General features: G+C 37.6%; 1 protein-coding gene across 1 annotated transcript in view; it reads left to right on the plus strand.

Moving 5' to 3' along the window:
- The window catches only part of CFAP47 (cilia and flagella associated protein 47), a 138,669-nt gene that overhangs the window by 8,112 nt on the left and 113,108 nt on the right, over window positions 1-17,449 (plus strand). The window contains exons 6-19 of the mRNA XM_053455984.1: window positions 150-375; window positions 707-867; window positions 2,107-2,257; window positions 4,703-4,927; window positions 5,960-6,149; window positions 8,688-8,910; window positions 10,101-10,253; window positions 10,852-11,041; window positions 11,543-11,639; window positions 11,906-12,122; window positions 13,658-13,902; window positions 14,433-14,563; window positions 15,218-15,340; window positions 15,647-15,778. Coding sequence (XP_053311959.1) covers window positions 150-375; window positions 707-867; window positions 2,107-2,257; window positions 4,703-4,927; window positions 5,960-6,149; window positions 8,688-8,910; window positions 10,101-10,253; window positions 10,852-11,041; window positions 11,543-11,639; window positions 11,906-12,122; window positions 13,658-13,902; window positions 14,433-14,563; window positions 15,218-15,340; window positions 15,647-15,778 — 2,464 coding nt within the window. The remainder of the gene's footprint in view (window positions 1-149; window positions 376-706; window positions 868-2,106; window positions 2,258-4,702; window positions 4,928-5,959; window positions 6,150-8,687; window positions 8,911-10,100; window positions 10,254-10,851; window positions 11,042-11,542; window positions 11,640-11,905; window positions 12,123-13,657; window positions 13,903-14,432; window positions 14,564-15,217; window positions 15,341-15,646; window positions 15,779-17,449) is intronic.

Raw genomic sequence — 17,449 nt, forward strand, 5'->3', positions numbered from 1 at the left:
TAAGAAAGACTCTATAGTGTAAGTTTATTGCTTTTATTGGCCCAACATAAGCATCTAGGATTTTAGAGGTCTATGTTGGTCCAATGTATCACCTTTGTTACATTTTTCGCTGTGTTTAAAAAAAAAAAATCAATTATCTTATTTTTCAGGATCAAACTCGAGGGCCGTGATGAGATCATTTTGCAGATCAAAGGAAGTATTGTTAATCAGAATTTGGAGTTATTGGATTTGGCTGGTAAACATTTAAAGTGTGTTCGCTTTGGACCGGTTTACTTTGGAACATCAAAGACTCATGAAGCAATCATTTATAACAATAGCCCAGAGCAACTCAAGTGGGTTTCTCTCCTAGATGACAGTGCTGCTGGTTTAGAAATGGTAAGAGGATTTGACGTACACGATCACAGTAGGATCAAAAATATGTCCCTATGGCTTAGGCAACACTCTTGATGTCTCACTCAACTCACCAACTCCTCTAGACTGGGTCAAAACTTTTGGAAAATTAGGATCATCCTGTCAATGGTATATACTGTATTACTAGCCTCATCTGGATGGGGTGGCAATCATAAACACCACACAGGGTGGAGATAATCAGTGCTAAAAGGTAGAATATTATATGGCCTAGATTTTTTTTCTCTATGACGGAATCCTTGTGTCTGTGTATATATAAATATATATATAATATAATTGTGTTTTTTTACTTCCTTAGGGAACTGATATCCACTGTAGTACAGATGCTGTTCTGGAAAACATAGATTACATTGATATGACAAGAGAGACGGATGTTTCTAGCTTGATATCGTGTTCGCCCAATCAAGGAGTGTTGCGTCCGTATGAGAAAAAAATCATCACGATATTTTTTAAACCAAAGTGAGTGAATTGTTATACATGATTGTCATAAATTACCTATTTTTAAGCTAGTCACTATTTTCAAATGTTTAAATTTTCAGCTTCCCTTCCCAGGGAAATATGAATGCAAAATAACAGTGTTATTTTGAATTCAAACTTAAAGGGAACGCGTCATGAAAATGGATAGAATAATAATATTTATGAACACAGGCCGAAATGTAATGACATTTGTATAGGTTGCAATATTCTATTTTCTTTACATGTAATTTTAGAATCATCTTCCCATTAAAGCTTTTGTAACATTTTAGGGTTGTGGCTGAGGTTCACTTCTAACTTTACCCTGACTACACCATGAACTTGAAACAGTGTCCATTGTAGACTACAATTAAAGGCAGAAAACCCCCTAATTTCAGTTTTTTAATGCTTTGCGACTTGCCCTCTCCTACTTGCTGATTTGTATCCAAGACCCAACTTGAACTGACTGCAGATTTGCCTTCTTTGCTGAAGCAGTTATACCATAATCATATACTAAATGTATAAAATAATCTATCCTTAGATTTGGGCATCTTCTAGACGATAAAGCTAATGCCAAAGCTCCTTCACAGTACTTTACATAGATCTGTTGCCCTCTAGGCCCAAGTATTCTATTGCTTACACCAATACTGTACAGTGTAGCCAAGGCCGGAGTAGGTCATGGAGTAGTTGGTGAGCAGGGACATCTGTGCCACATCTGAACAGAGAAAAGGTGGTGGCACAGATCTCCTTAATTAAATATGATAACATTAAGTGAAGCGCCCCTTCCCTCTATTTTTTTCTCCAGATAATAAGATTTCTTGCAGCAGTTTTAGCCCCATAAATCGCAACAAAATGTTTAGCTACTTTTATTTTGATATGAAGTACCATTCAAAAGTTTGGGGTCACAGCTGCTTTTATGGAAAACAAGGAAATGCTAACATATTCCTGTGCTAACATAATTGCAAAATAGTTTTCTAATGATCAATTAGCCTTTTAAACTTAAACTTGGATTAGCGAACACAACGTGCCCTTGGAACCCAGGAGTGAAGGTTGCTGATAAAGGACCTCTGTGCGCCAATGAAGATATTTCCAGCTACAATAGTCATTTACAACAATGTCTGCACTGTATTTCTGATCCATTTATTTTAAAAAGCTGTCTTTAAAGGTATATGGTAACAAAATGTCATCTTTTTTCCAAAAAATGTTCTGCTGCTAAAATATTTAAACTTCTGTCAACATTTATAGACAGGTTTGTGAAAACATCAGATCCGATGACTTCCCACCTCAGCTGGACTATGCGCTGTTTTTGAGATTTGAACCAGGGGGACGTGAATGTGATCTGCTCCAAACACAACTTGATAGCAGCCCTGGCAACAAAGGTAAAGACTTCATAAAAGTTTTATATCATCTTTTCAGTTTATTCCACGATGACACAGCCATAGTCCACTCAAGACATAGCCAGGGCATTTCATGCAATTAATCCCAGTATTTTCCATCATACCTTGGCGTCTATAGCACGGTAATCCTGCCCAGGTAAGAAGGAACACATTTCCTATACTTCTTCTGCATTGTTCAGCAGTCTGCTCTTGAGTCTGTTTCCCTAAAGATTCCTTACACTTTAAAGTTATTTTCATAACTTTGAAAGTGCAGATGAGTAATTAAAAATGTGATGCTGAAGTTCTCATGTACAGTGAAACAGAATAATAGCAAATCATATGTGTTAGTCTGAAATGCGTCAGTTCGCAGTAAATGTTTTTTTAGGTTTCAGCATTCTTTGACATTATTTTGAGTTATTTTTTAAAAGCTATGTATGTGAAAAATCAACTGTATAACATCTGAAACATTCGTAAGCATGGCTAGCAATTCTACAGTCACTACTGTAGTCTTAACCGGCGCTGCTTTGGTATATTAAATAACTTATTTGATGCTGTGCACAATTTTGACTTTTCGTTATTATGGAAATGTGATATTTGGAGAAATATAGTATGTCTGTGTGAGGCAAAGAACAAACCCTGAGTTTTAGTGGGTTTTTTTGTAGCCAGATCCATACCCAGAAATCACCCGTCCAGTGCAGTCCCCAGTTTTACAATTGATTGGGATGTTTAGAAGGTAGTCTGGTTTCTGTAGGAGCCAGTAGCAGATAACTCCATGGTGCTCTGTAAACTACTTTAAAACTACCGTATTTGCTCGATTATAAGACAAGTTTTTTTCAGAGCAAATGCTCTGAAAAATACCCCTCGTCTTATAATCGAGGTCGTCTTATAATCAGACCTCAAAAAAATGTCCGCTGGGGCCAGGCTGCTTACCGGTACTTTGGTCATGAGCAGCGTCTCTTCTGCTAGCAGCAGGAGAACAGGAAGCTAGCAAAGTCCTCACATAACTCTACCTCCCCCTCCTTCCTCTGGGGGCGGGGCCAGAGAAGTTGCTCGCACAGCCGGGCCCCTGCAGAAGTCTTCGAGTGAGAGATCTGCAGTTCAGGTAAGGGGGTGGGGGAGGGTTTTTGAGCAAGTATGTGTGATTAATGGAATGAATGAGTATTTAAATGTTTGTGAATGAGTGTGTGTGTGTGATAGCATGGATGTGTAAGGGGGGTGGTGGTGGTAGCATGGCATAGGGAGGCTGTACTCACACTCCTATCATCCCCAGGTTCCAGCATGTACTGGCTGCCTTGGCTTGATAGGAGTGTGATTGCTGTTAGCAGTTATATATATATACCTCCAGAAATGCCTTTTAACCCCCTATATGCCACTCTGCCCCATGATATGCCTTTTAACCCCCTATATGCCAGAGTGGCATATAGGAGGGTATAAGACATTTCTGGAGGCAGAGTGGCATATAGAGGGTTAAAAGGCACATCATGGGGCAGAGTGGCAAATAAGGGGTATAAGGCATTTCTGGGGGCAGAGTGGCAACCCTGGGGGCAGATGTGCATAACTGGGGGGGGCAGGTTGGCAAATAAAAGGAAATAAAAAAATATATATATTTTTCTCAATCATAGCTTTTATTAAATATGAAAAAATTGTTTACATGAATTAATATTTACTAGTAAAACTTTTTTCCTATAGGGTAGTCTTATATTCAGGCTTTTTGTTTTTTCCCTAAATTAATATATAGATTTTGGGGGGGTTGTCTTATAATCAGGGTCGTCTAATAATCGAGCAAATACGGTATTTCCAATGCTCACTGCATCATTTCTTCCACACATTCTTTTATCCTTCATTCTTTATACACGATAACAGTAAGTAAGTACACATAGCTTCAGCTTCTGCCCCAGTGAATTGCTTTTCTTTCTCCCTTTGATTGATTATTTCTTCTACTGTTTTAAAATACTGTCTGAAAGAATTTCTCTGTCTTTCTTTGTTGCTCTTTGTAGACTACCTGACCCAGCAAGTAATAATAACCTTCCGTGAATTCTAATAATACCTGCATAATACCCATAGCAATAATCGTGGACAGATTATGTGGTTTTGTCTATGTTTTAAATGAATAGGACAAAAAGACACCTAATCTGACCATGATTATTGTTGTTATTATTGTTACATAGTTACATAGTTAGGCTGAAAAAAGACATGGCTCCATCAAGTTCAGCCTTTCCCATATCTGTTTATTTCTTGCTGTTTATCCAAAAGAAGGCAAAAAAACCCGGTTGTGTCTCTTTCCAATTTTTTCACAAACTTGTTATTATTGTGTTTCCCCATGTTGTTGGTGTAACTATTTTAATTTCAAATTATAATAAAAAAAAATTGTATGATGAAAGGTAGTACCTTAATTCCTGGATTCCAAACGGTAACAGGTTAAAATATTGTGTCTTTATATTTTTATTTTCCATACAGAACCGAAGAGGAATGTGGAATTGGCTATAACAGGCTCTGCCGTCCCGGTGACATTAACATTCAGTCCAGGGCCAGTCTACAATTTTAAGGAATGCTTGATTGGTGAACAGATCGATATTCTGTGTTCACTAAAAAATGAATCTCCTTTCCTCCCTGTTGCGTTCAACTTTCGCAAGATATCCCATTTTCATATCTCTCCGTTTAAAGGAAGCATAGAACCTGGACATGCTCAGGTATTGAAACACAGAGCCAAACCTAAAATATTACTATTTATGTTATACATATTTAACAAACCAACCCGCATATAAGAGCACATGTTATACACTCATCTTATTATTTAGTATGCATTGTAAAGAGCATTAATAAATAAGCTGTGCGCTTGTATGTATATACTTATGTATCAAACTCTCATTTCATTTTAGAATGCTTCCATAGCTGGCAGGAGCCCTGATTATATTGTAAATGTGCAGTAAATTTTAATGACCAATCCCCCTGTGTTAATTTTGTGGTGTGGATGGTGTTGTCTTCTCCATATATGACCAGCGTCACTGCATTTTTATTACGTGTAACTACTTTAGTTTCTTAGCATCACACATACCGAACATGTGTGAATGTTAGCAGATTAACCTTAGACCATTAGACCATATGTTTCATATTATTTGCAAATGATAATTCAAATAAATATCACACTTGTAATTCCTATACATTCTACTGCTTTCTTTTGGCAGAAATAAAATGATCCTGAAACGATCAAATTTATGCTCCCAACTTTGTGTCACTGTTTGAAAAATAATTAATTCAAATGAATTTCACCAATCTACCAGCCACATCTGAAAAAGATTCAAAACATAATTCATTCGTTTTTAGACGAGTGTGAAATTTAAAATTCACTAGTTTTCAGTGCCTCTTGGCACACACAATCTGGATTTTAAAAATATTCAAATGAATCATGTTTTAGTGGGTTTACTTGCTTAATTATTCATGGCTCTCAATGATATACAATACAAGAACTAAGATTTACACAATAGTTTCCAAAGTACTTTTCTCTGCAAATGATGGTTCTCAACTTTATGGAAATACAAAGAATAAGAAGTTTTCATTTCTTCCATCTTTTGAATTGGAATCATTTTTTTTGTCTGCATGCAGCTAAAAGCCCTAAAATTGGAGGCATTTTCTTCAAGAGCAATTTGCAGAAAGAATAATATAGCAATCAATCTTGTATGTACTGCATCTAATACTATTGCCTTGTCCATTCGTCTTTTCAGGATGTAATGTTTTCATTCTTACCGCATCAAATAGGGACCTTTAACGTGAAACAAGTAGTAGATATTTTGGGTCCTACATCGGAAAATAATTCACTTCCTTTGAAAATGAAAGCCTTTCATCAGAAACGCCTTACTTTCACCGCTGTCTGCAAACCTGTAACCAACAAAATTGTAATGAGGGTCAACCCAGGTATGTTTCTGTCAAACACTGTCGCTTGTCATTGTTCACACATTAAAACTGATTACTTTAAGTGCAGCTACCATTATTTTGTTTTGTTTGCAACCTTGTAGCTTCCTTCTTGGTCCCAAATATTCTGTTGCTGTTTGTGAGAGGGTATGTGTGTGTGTATATATATATATATACCGTATTGGCTCGGATATAGGCCTCCCCCGTATATAGGCCGCACCCTAAAAGTTCTTTAAAAAAAGCACCAAAAAACATCCTGCCACTCTGTCCACTCCCCCCCGAGATACGCTGCCACTCTGTCCTCCCCCCCTCCCCGAGATACGCTGCCACTCTGTCCCCCCCCCTCCCCGAGATATGCTGCCACTCTGTCCTCCCCACCCTCGAGATACGCTGCCACTCTGCCCCCCCCCCTCGAGATACGCTGCCACTCTGTCCTCCCCGCGATATGCTGCCACTCTGTCCTCCCCCCCCGACTTACCAGACTCCCGGGTGTCTTACGGGGCCGGAGGGGGACATCTATGCACATCGTGTATACAACTCCCGGTACCGGCACTCAGCGGAAGTGCCGGCACCGGAAGTTGTATACGCGTATTGCGTAGATGTCTTCCGCCGGCCCTGCAAGACACTCGGGAGTCTGCCCTGGTAAGTCGGTTTGGTTAGAATGCATTGTGCGCACGTTCACCGGCAACGGCGCATCGCCGCTGCCGGTGAACGTCCGTGCGATGCGCTTAGACAACCTCCCGTGCCGGTACTCCCCCCCGTGGGAAGTGCTGGCACGGGAGGCTGTCTGAGCGTATCGGGGAGTAGGATACAGGTCCCCTGCACCGCTGCGGGGGATCTGTATCCTAACCCCGCTGCCTGCCCGGCGCCCGGGACTGCATGTCCCGGGCGTCGGGCGCTAGACCCCGAATATAGGCCGCACCCCCACTTTAAAGACTTAAAGTGGGGGAAAAAAGTGCGGCCTATATTCGGGCCAATACGGTATATATATATATATATATATTTTTTTTTATTATTATTTTTTTTTCCTGGATCATTGTTGAGCTAATAGAAACAACTACTCTTACATTAATGGTGCCTTTCGCAACCATAGAATAAAAGCAAGTGTACACACTGACAGGGCTGACTGAATTTCATGGCCTGGGTATTGATGGGAAAGTTATCTACAATCAGTGCAGGATTGGGATCTGTGACATCATGTGACCTCATGCTACACTTGTGTCAACTTGCATCACATGTGAGGAGGAATGGTTGTTGCGGCTGAGTGTGATGTGTGTGGCTGGGATGTGGCGGTGTGTGTGTGTATATATATATATATATATATATATATATATAATGAGCAAATAAGAGTTAGAAATATCCATGAAGGCATTGTTAGGTATGCAGTCCTGGGTCTGCCAATCACTTAACAGCATGATTTATTACCGTATTATCGTATAATAAGTTTAACAATACTTGCTTAATATTTCTGGAAAAAAATGAAAATTAGGAATTTCAGTTGTAAAATGCATAAAGTTCTACAGACTATATCCATTTTAACGATGATAGGAGTCGAGCAATTCACTATGATGGTTGTATTTTAAACAAAGATTTGGCTACTTATCATTGAGCCCCATATTTGTTCCCAACTGCATTCCCTGAGAAAAGAAAAATTATCTTTTAAATGTAATCCTTTCCTTTGTCTTAAAATGTCCTTATATTTTTTTAAATCATGTCCTTTTGTTGAAACTCTGCGTTATTAAACATTCACTTTGTAATCCCAGTCTTTGCTTCCTAATTAAACCTTATACCCTTAAGGCTTTTTGTGATCTTTCTGAGGATTTTTGTTAAATTGGGCTTTGTTAATTAAATTGTTTTAGTGATGAACCAAGTAGACCCTGAGGTATAAAGGGCTTAATCATGCTTCTTTGTAGTGGAGGGTCTCCTGGGTGCTTATGGGTTGAGGATTTTGAGGTGTTTTGCACTTATTTTGTAAGACAAACTATGACCGCTTTTGTAATTAACCCTTTTTTCATAAGCACATTTAGACAGTACGTTTCAGGACATTATATCATAATGGAGTTCACTGAGTTGTATTATAAGGTATATTATTAAAGCATCTCTAAGGCTGCCCTTATTAAATCTACTTTTGACTAGAAGCACAGGGTTATGCCAATCGTTATGTCAGGAATATGGCATAGTATCGTGAGAGGCATTTAAACCCTCTCCTATGCTGAACTTATGTTTTCTAAGAGGCAGAGGTAGGAAGATGTTGGGCTATTTTAAAGTAAGCTAAAGTGGGGGTTGAGAAGGCTGGCTGGCTTGAGAAGTGAAACCAGCCCACATGGTTACCCAAGATGAGGTCCTAGTAAATGAAAATTCACTCTGTGCATGTAGGGGATTGGAAGAAGAAATGAAACTACTTAATTTAATAAAATTGACATTTAGGATGCATGCGTTAGCAGGCTAAACTACATTGGAATCCGCACAAGATGTATTATTATCAATTGTTATGCAATTATAATATCTAAAATCATATATAACTTTTTTCTACATTGGAAGGAATTACACCCTTGGTTTCCAATGCCACCGGCCAGTTTGTCCAAGCTTCAGACAAGGACGCAGCAATGTACACTGGAGCCACACGGATTGCTACCATGAAAGCAGCTAATACACATATTCATGATCATCACGTCAAAGGTGATACAGACAAGGAGATATTGATAGCATATCCCAATGATCGAGCTGCAAGCATACGGCCCAGTGACCCTCAGACACAGTACAGGTAATAAAGTGTTTTTTCTCAATGCTGTCTAACTCCTGTGCCTGCCTGTCCATCTTTTTTGGTAGGACAATAGGTGCAACTTCTCAGGGCCCAACCCCTCCTCAGGGGCTTTTAGTTCCTACAACTTGTTCTTAAGTGCTGGACAGCAGAAAGGCCAGTGCTACTCTTAAGATGGTGACTGACATGAACAGCATCATAGTTCATTAAGTCAAGATGTGTCAAATTAAATGGTTGCTTCAATACATTCTTCCAGATAAAGCTGATGTATTTTTTTACGGGGATGTGGTATTAGGACAGGTTTCCTTCATGGTTGTATAGTATAAATGTGATACGGATAACCAGATGATTTAGAAATGCAAATAATCAGACCTGTGCTACAAGTGCTAATTACATTTTTAAAATACTTATAGAATGAAAAAGTCAAGAATACCCAAATCAAGATTACAGAATCTGCCAATGAATTCTGTAAATAAAATTTTATGTAAAGAAGATTAGGAGTGTATTAAGTCATCACGATTCCGTAAACTTATAACAATCACACACATTTGTTGGGAATAGCTAGGTTAGTATGGTAGTATAAAAGCAAAAAAAAGTGCATTTATTGGACTAACATTTAGTTTTTAGGACAGGCTTTTGAGTTCATCAAACTCTTTTTGTTAAATTGAAATTGATATTGTTTTGCTGAAATATGCTTGTGCTTGTGGAATAGCTGACACTGTGCTTTACTATAGGGATTCCGAAGCTCAAGAGTGATTAACGACATTAGGTGGAAGTAGATAAAATATGGTGATAAAATTAGACGAAAGGAATTTAATGCCTCCACAAACCAATGACAGGACATAGCCTGACAATACATTTGCACCTTCAAACAAGGTATCTATACACAAAGCAAAACTAGGGGAGAAAAAGCAGCCCTGACACTTTAAAGTCAGTAGCCGCAGAATGACATGCATTCGGCTTGATATGCACAGCCGAACAATACACGCTAAAGTGTATAGAAATATGGATCAGTGGAAATTACATCTAACAGCAAGTAGGGTTTCCCATCACAAGAAGCGAATGTTCCCACAGCTACTAAGTAATGATGTATAGGTCACTTAGATGATGGTTCATTCAATTAAAATGTCATTAGTCCACCCATAATAATAATAATAATAATAATAATAATAATATATTCTATTCTACCACAGGACAATTTTCACAAAAGTGGAGAGATACAGCTATGTAGATCCAGACTATGCATACACAGAATTTGAAGAAAATCAGAAGAAGACCCACAAGGATTATTATGCTAATTACATTAAGAGCAGGAGACAGCAACGTTTGGAAAGAGAAAAAGAGAGGTATTTTTCTTTTTCATTCTCATAGATGTTTAACATTGTTAGTTCTGTTTCCTCTTCTTTTTTCCCCCAGTCTTAGAAGGGTTTCTTTAAATGTAAAACCATGTTTTTTTTGTTTTAGGAATCAGCATGCACACATTGTTTCCTTCAGTGTTGATGCAATTTAAGCTTTGTTTCACTAGAATACCTGGTGACTGCTGCCAAATGGCTAGCATCATAGGAATCTTGGGTTTCTGTTAGTCGTAGACACTGAAAGCGACCGCTCGGTTTCATGCTCCCAGTATTCCCCCTTTCAGATTCTGTTGTCATTGATAAATGGTATATAGGCTTGAATGCATGAGACCAGGGGTGGGCACCAACATTTATTAGGGACTGTGGTGGATAATTTAATGATGTTCAATGCACCTTCACAAACCTTGCCATGGACACTGGTGTCCTTGTACAGAAACTTTGCCTATCCCTGCATGTGACAGAGAACGATTTAGCTGTCCTGTGTATAAATATTATATAGGACACAAGATGTGGCTTTTTAAAAAAAATAACATAACAATTTTGAAAATGTGCATGACTGTTCCTGTGACACAGAATGGTTTATTTACAGGGAATTTGAAGATGCCAACAATCCTGTAGACATTGGGATAACACCAGCTTCAGGTCTATATCCTCCAAGGATCTCGGTTACAGGGAATATAAGTGAACCTCAAACACATAAAACTGCTCCCAAAACGAAAGGACGTATGTTGACAACATGCCAGCTGGCTGATGGAGAATCTATATCCTTAACTAAAAAAGTGAGTGTTCTGAAGCTAAAGATATGGCTTCATGACAGGGAGAGGATTGGCCAGGAACAGAGATTAGAGTAATCCTTTTTTTGGAATACATTAACATTCTTGCAAATTGTATATGTTAGTATGTTTTTATTTGTCAAGTTATAACATGTATACTTAGAGCTTCACAGTATACCGGTAATAAAAGGGAGGTCCAGAAAGTGCTGTCATATAATGAGTACAGTGGTCTACAGACATTCTGATCTGATTGCCATTTGTAACTCATTATCATGCTTTCTGCTTTCTAGTGTAATTTATACAAAGGATAGATTAGTGAAATACAATGAGTGAAGACGGAAACACGGAAACACAATCCTAAGGGGGGGGGTTAAAAAAATATTTCCATAATGAAGCTTACTAAGAATTTAGACATTACTGTTCCTTTAAGCACGCTGTATTACACAAAACAGTTGTCTTCTACTATGTATCAAAATATTGTGATGCGTTTCTTTTCATTTACTCTAGATTACTGATGGTCTAAATGCTATTCCCTGTACTGCCGCTCAGAAAAAAGATTGCAGTCTCAAGTTGACGCCTCAGCAGCTTCATCACATAGTGATCGGTATGCTTGGGAAATAATTATCAAGAACGTTGGCAAGGACAATTTGTTACATTACTGATAAATATGACCAGCATCCTGGCCACTAAATAGAAGAGTTTATCACCGTGAGGTTAACTGGAACTTCAACAGTTATATAGTGCACATACTGGCTTAACATGTAGCAAAATAGACATATCTCTGCTATACTTCTGTTTAAGTTGGCAGATAGCTTACCTATTACCTTTTAAAGCACCTTTATTTCTATAACCCTCTTTTGTATTTCGCAGGACCTTCTACAGTAGATTTTGGAGATGTCTGTGTTGGTTCCTTATCCACAAAAGAAATTAACATTATTAACAGCTTGTCAACGTATATATGGGTTCAAGTAGAAATAGACTGCGAGGAGCTTCAGCAAACTTGTCCTTTGTCTCATGTCGTACCACCCACGTCCAAAACAGCGATCCCTGTTGTGTTTGAGACAAATTCACTGGGGAAATTTAAAAAGTAAGGATAAGATGTCGTAAACAACTTGAGTTAAAACCATATGCAAGTTTGATTGTCCTATTTATACGAATAATACAAAGTGTAAGAGTTGAACTATAAGTATATATTCCAGGTTCTGACCAGACCTTAAAGGTAAGAACCTCACAGGTGGCTCACCAATGGTGTCCAGAGAGGGCTTTCAATTGTCTTAGTGGGTTAAAAGGCAATGCAGTCCCACTGATTCAGCTCCATGGTAAATGAAACAGCCATGTTATCATTAGATAGGACTCGCCATACATATGTATATAATGTGATGCTTCTGATAAGGGAAACTTATTTTTTTGGTATAATCTAAAACATTACTTCTTCATATGCTACATGCTAAAAAAAAAACCTTCACTGAGAGATCATGGGAAATGAAAGATAATATACATCAAATACCTTGGCTATGTTTAGTTGGGAGAAGGTGTTATGTCACAATGGGAAAATCAGAATGTAATTATTTAATAACAGTGGATTATATCAAATAAATAAAAAAGTGCTAGTTTTCAGTGCTGGATTAAATTTAGATTTTGTCTCAAATGTGATCGTTTCCCTTTAATACATGCAAGGACACATCCTGGTGATAATGTTGGCCAAGGGGATTGTTTAAAAACTGAAACATGGATTGACATTCTGTTTTATCTTAAAAACAGACATTTCTAGATGTTAGAAGAATTCTCAGATGAGATTAGGTCTGTGAAGGAGCCATACCAAACACATACCAAAAACAATTTTTATAATCAGATCTGTAGCATGGCCCAAAATCTTAGAGCAGCATTGTATTATGAGAAATCCAGCTGTACCTATCAGAAAGTAATAATAACTAATCACAAATCTCCAAGTGGAAGTAGAATCCACCTTTACTGTACTTACTCTTAAGAACATTTATTATTATGATCTATAATTAACTCTATAAAACTATATCTAGACTTTATTTATTTTGCTATACATGGCATTATGACTCCTGCGATGATATCAGATTAATGTTTTTTGTGTGCTGCACTATGATAGTACCTTAACATTGAATCGCATTAGATTAATAATATACATCAACTTTAATGACATAGCCGTAGAGCACTGAGCGAGTCTTAAAAGCCGATGTCACATTAATATTAAAGAAGTATTATGTAACAGTCACGTTTTGTTGCTTTCCTTGTGAAAGACAGCAGCAGTTTTGAATTACTTTCTCTTCGAATGGTAGCTCACCTCGAGGTATTCCACTTTAGAGAATAAGCTTTACCCATCTGTCAGCATTTTATGAAGTTGTACAGACTTCCACAAGCTCATTATTAATCAATGTGTTCCTTTTCTTGGCAATCACCTTTTGTAGGTAAAATTTGTTCAGGATGCAGTCGCTTGCGATCGTACAGTTTTTTTATCGTGGTGCTGCACATGGTGTTAGTGACTACAGTTAAATATTCCTAATTCCTAATCGTTTAAACTGATTTCTTTTAGTATTTCTAGAAAGTATAATTAACAAACGAGTATGAACAATGTCTCTTAATCCCTTGCAGGTCAATTTCCTACACCGTGAACAACGATCACACTGGTCATATATTGATCACTGCAAAAGCGGTTCCCGTCGCCCTTGAGCTTTCAACTCACGAACTGGTTCTAAGACCCAACTGCAACTTCTTAGCTGAAACAGGATTTAGATCTTCAGTAAGATTGTATAATCACAGGAATCACTTGGCTGAGTTTAGCTGGAAGCCGGTTATAGCGGAAAAAGGAATTGCTTTCTCCATCCGTCCTGCCAGAGGTATTGGGAATCAGCAGCGCACGCAGCTATTATAAGTATAACAGTGTCGGGTATTAAGCAGCTTGTAATATAAGAAGTATATCTATAATATGACATTTCAAGAAATATTTGTGTCATGGGATGATTGATATAAAGAAAGACATGCAATCAGGTTTCTCTTGTAAATAATTTCCTTTTATATACATGGTTCATCAAAGATAGTGAACTCCTGCTTTGTGATGTATGCAGGAAGGTTTCAAGAAGCATTTCAGAAAAAGAACATGAAATATGTATGGCTTTTTATGCTTTTATTTAAAATGCACAGATCAGTGCCCTTTCAGCCACGTTCACCTCTGAAACCTTCTCTTTTGCTAAAGGAACCCCCAATTTCTTTGTGGCTTTTGAGATTTGTAAGAATGGGAAATGAGGAATTCATTATTTATTTACTTGGGATGACTGCTGATTCAATTGTGACTGGAATTAAATTGGATAGTAACGCTTGGTGTTTTCATGAAAATCGCAATATCTTTCTTTAACCTGATCCGTTCTAGGTACCGTGGAAGCGCACAAAGACCTTGAATGCGAAGTCGTATGGCATCCGGGATTTAGTTCCCCAGACATAGGTGAATTCAATCTATGCGTCCAACAGGGAAATACACAGAAGCTAAAATGCATTGCCGAGGTAATTGTAAGGCAGTCTTGAGGTGAAATGTGCTCTACAACAACATCTTTGAAAGTTCATATTATCTACGAGATACGCTGCTTCCCTAAAGGAATGAAAACTCCCATTTCTCTTGTATATCGCCATTAAATTTTGCTAAGTTCACAACACTGCAGTCTGCAAAGTATAGTTATTTAATAAAAGTCAATAGCGGCGTTATATGTCTAGCACTGAACAGCAGGTACCTTCCCATATAAACAAGCTGTCATCATCAGATTTATTAAAGTGATATTAAAAAAAATCCATTTAAGTTTACTGAGCAAATATTATGCTTTAACTTTTCCTATGTTTGTAAAGAGTTGCAATTATAGTATATTTCTATGTATAGAGCGACGCATCCAATTAACTATTCTCAGCTATAATTTTGTTTGCCTGTACATGAATTTTAACAGGTTTTAAATAGCGAGCAGAAATTTATGATCATTTCCATCATTTCTCTGTTGGCGTGTGAGATTACTATTTAATAGAATACACCAGTTTCTATGACGTCGTATCCTCTCCAAAAACTGAGTGATGTTTATAATGTACACAATACTGTGCAGCATTTCACTTTATTATCTAATCTATTATTATTTTAACGTTTTCAGTCTAAGTATTTTACTTGTTTTGAAACAGCTTGGATCCACCAGTGTCCAGTTTACCGAACAAAGGGTGCTTTTTCATCAAGCCCCACTTGGCCTTCCATCCTGCAAGACAGCCATTCTTCAAAATACAGGAATGAACCATGCATATTTTCAGGTACAATTTAATTACCCTTCAGCCCTTTTCATTAAATGGGAATGTTTGCCTCCCTAAAGAAAGTTGATCTTAATTACCGTTTTAATTGTCAGTGACATTTCCTGACACAATAAATTTTGATGATCGCAATTACCAGCTGAAGAAATAAGGCTACAGCAGCAGTTACTGTAGAAACATTCAACAAAATTGTACGTCTTAAACACCGTATGCACCATTTTTCCTGCTCTGTGTGAATATCCTGGAAATATCTGAATAGTTAGCCTGTGCTTCTCTTTAAAATATGTGTCATTTCATTTGTGTTTATAGGTGATAGATGTGAGCCCATTGCCTGGAATGACGATAACTCCGTCTCAGGGTATCGTACCTGTGGGAGGACATGTCACCCTTCGAATATTTTTCACTCCAAAGGCGATCTTAAAATTTGACACCAGAGTTGAGGTAAACATATGGCACGTATTTGTATTAGTGCACAATACCTTTTATATGGCGTCCCGTTTCCCATGAACACTGACTAGGATCCTAAAGGTTGCTGAAGGGAAAAATCAGGGACTACTTGAGCTGAAACGGGGTTTGGGACCGAGCAAGTCTCTGGCCATTATGTTTTGTTTAATAGCATCTGAGACTGAAAACCCCCTCATGCAATATATCCCTTACAAAGTCTAAGTGAAATTAACGGATATAGGGCTAAATACTTCCTTCTTAAGATTCAGCGAGTATAAGCTGAACATTGGCACTTTGACAAATTTTTGTAATTATTAGTTGGAAGCCTCTCTCCTCCTTTCAGTTTCGTATCTAAACAGCTAGTGTTAAGGCAACTTTTGCATAAAAATGTATAATTTGAAAATATGCTTTTGACCATACAAAATCAATCCCTTTCTCAATTAATAAAGTGAAGTCTTTATTTGAGCAGTTACATCTCGATCTGATTCATATTTATGTATCACCAGGTATCACACACCTAATAGTGTAGTGCAAATTCAATTAATACTGGTGCATAATTGATGCTTTCTGAAACCTTTGCTAACATGAAATCACTGCTTGTATTGGGTCGTTTCTTCTATACAAAGGAACTCTTGTGAATACATTTGGTTTGCCTTTTAAACCTTTTGTAGTAAACCATTTTCCCTGCAGATAGCATTGTAGTTTGTTTTCCCCTGTCAAAGGCCACTAATGTCCCAAAATAGCAGTTAATAGCATGCCCGGAAGCAAATAAAAAGGACAAAATATTGCTGTTGATATTTGAAGCAATAGACAATCTACATTTATTAAAAGTGCTCATCAAAATAGGGACATTTGTTTTGTGTTGATTTAGAGCATTCTCAAACAATAATATAGTATAGTAGATATAATGTGCAGTCTTTAATGTTAATGTTACACCTTAAGATAGGAATACTGTACATAGGTAAGTTATATCACATGTATATATATATATATATATATATATATATATATATATATATATATATATATATAGTATAATCAAATCCATTCAATGAATTTCAGGAGCTGATTGAGGTATAAACAAAAAGTCGAGTTGACTCAGGGTAATCTGGATTGTGTAAAAGTTGTTGCTGTACCCATTATTGTGACTTTTGGGATTGTAGAACACTGTGATACTTTACCCAGAAATAATCTAAGATCCTCAGTGAGAGAGGCATGAGAGGATTAAAGATGGACTGTCCCTTGTAAAGAGGAATGTTTGTTATGTATACCACCAAAAGGAGAAGGAAAATCTGTACAAGAGCTCCCACAATTTCTACTGCTCGATTTTATTACTCAGTTTTCCTTGAGACCAAATTGCAATGCCTGTTTCGGATAAAATATAATATTATTGAGCATGAAGACATGGGTATGAAGGCCTTGCAAATCTCACAGAGTAGTCTTGAGGAAGTGAGGGAAGCATGAGTAGATACACTAGATGGCCCTGAGCCTCTTCTGCAGACGTAGATAGACGTATACCAAACACCAAGGAACTGTCCACCTTCAAGTCACTCCAAGTCACTCCAAGTCTGTAATTCACACACTGTACATCCACAGCTAACTTTCTGCCTTCTTCAGTAGGTACACTGAGGCACACTGATACAAATCTTAAACTGCACGCTATACATA

This window comes from Spea bombifrons, chromosome 2, assembly GCF_027358695.1.
Source record: "Spea bombifrons isolate aSpeBom1 chromosome 2, aSpeBom1.2.pri, whole genome shotgun sequence".
In the NCBI taxonomy this organism is placed as follows: domain Eukaryota; kingdom Metazoa; phylum Chordata; class Amphibia; order Anura; family Pelobatidae; genus Spea; species Spea bombifrons.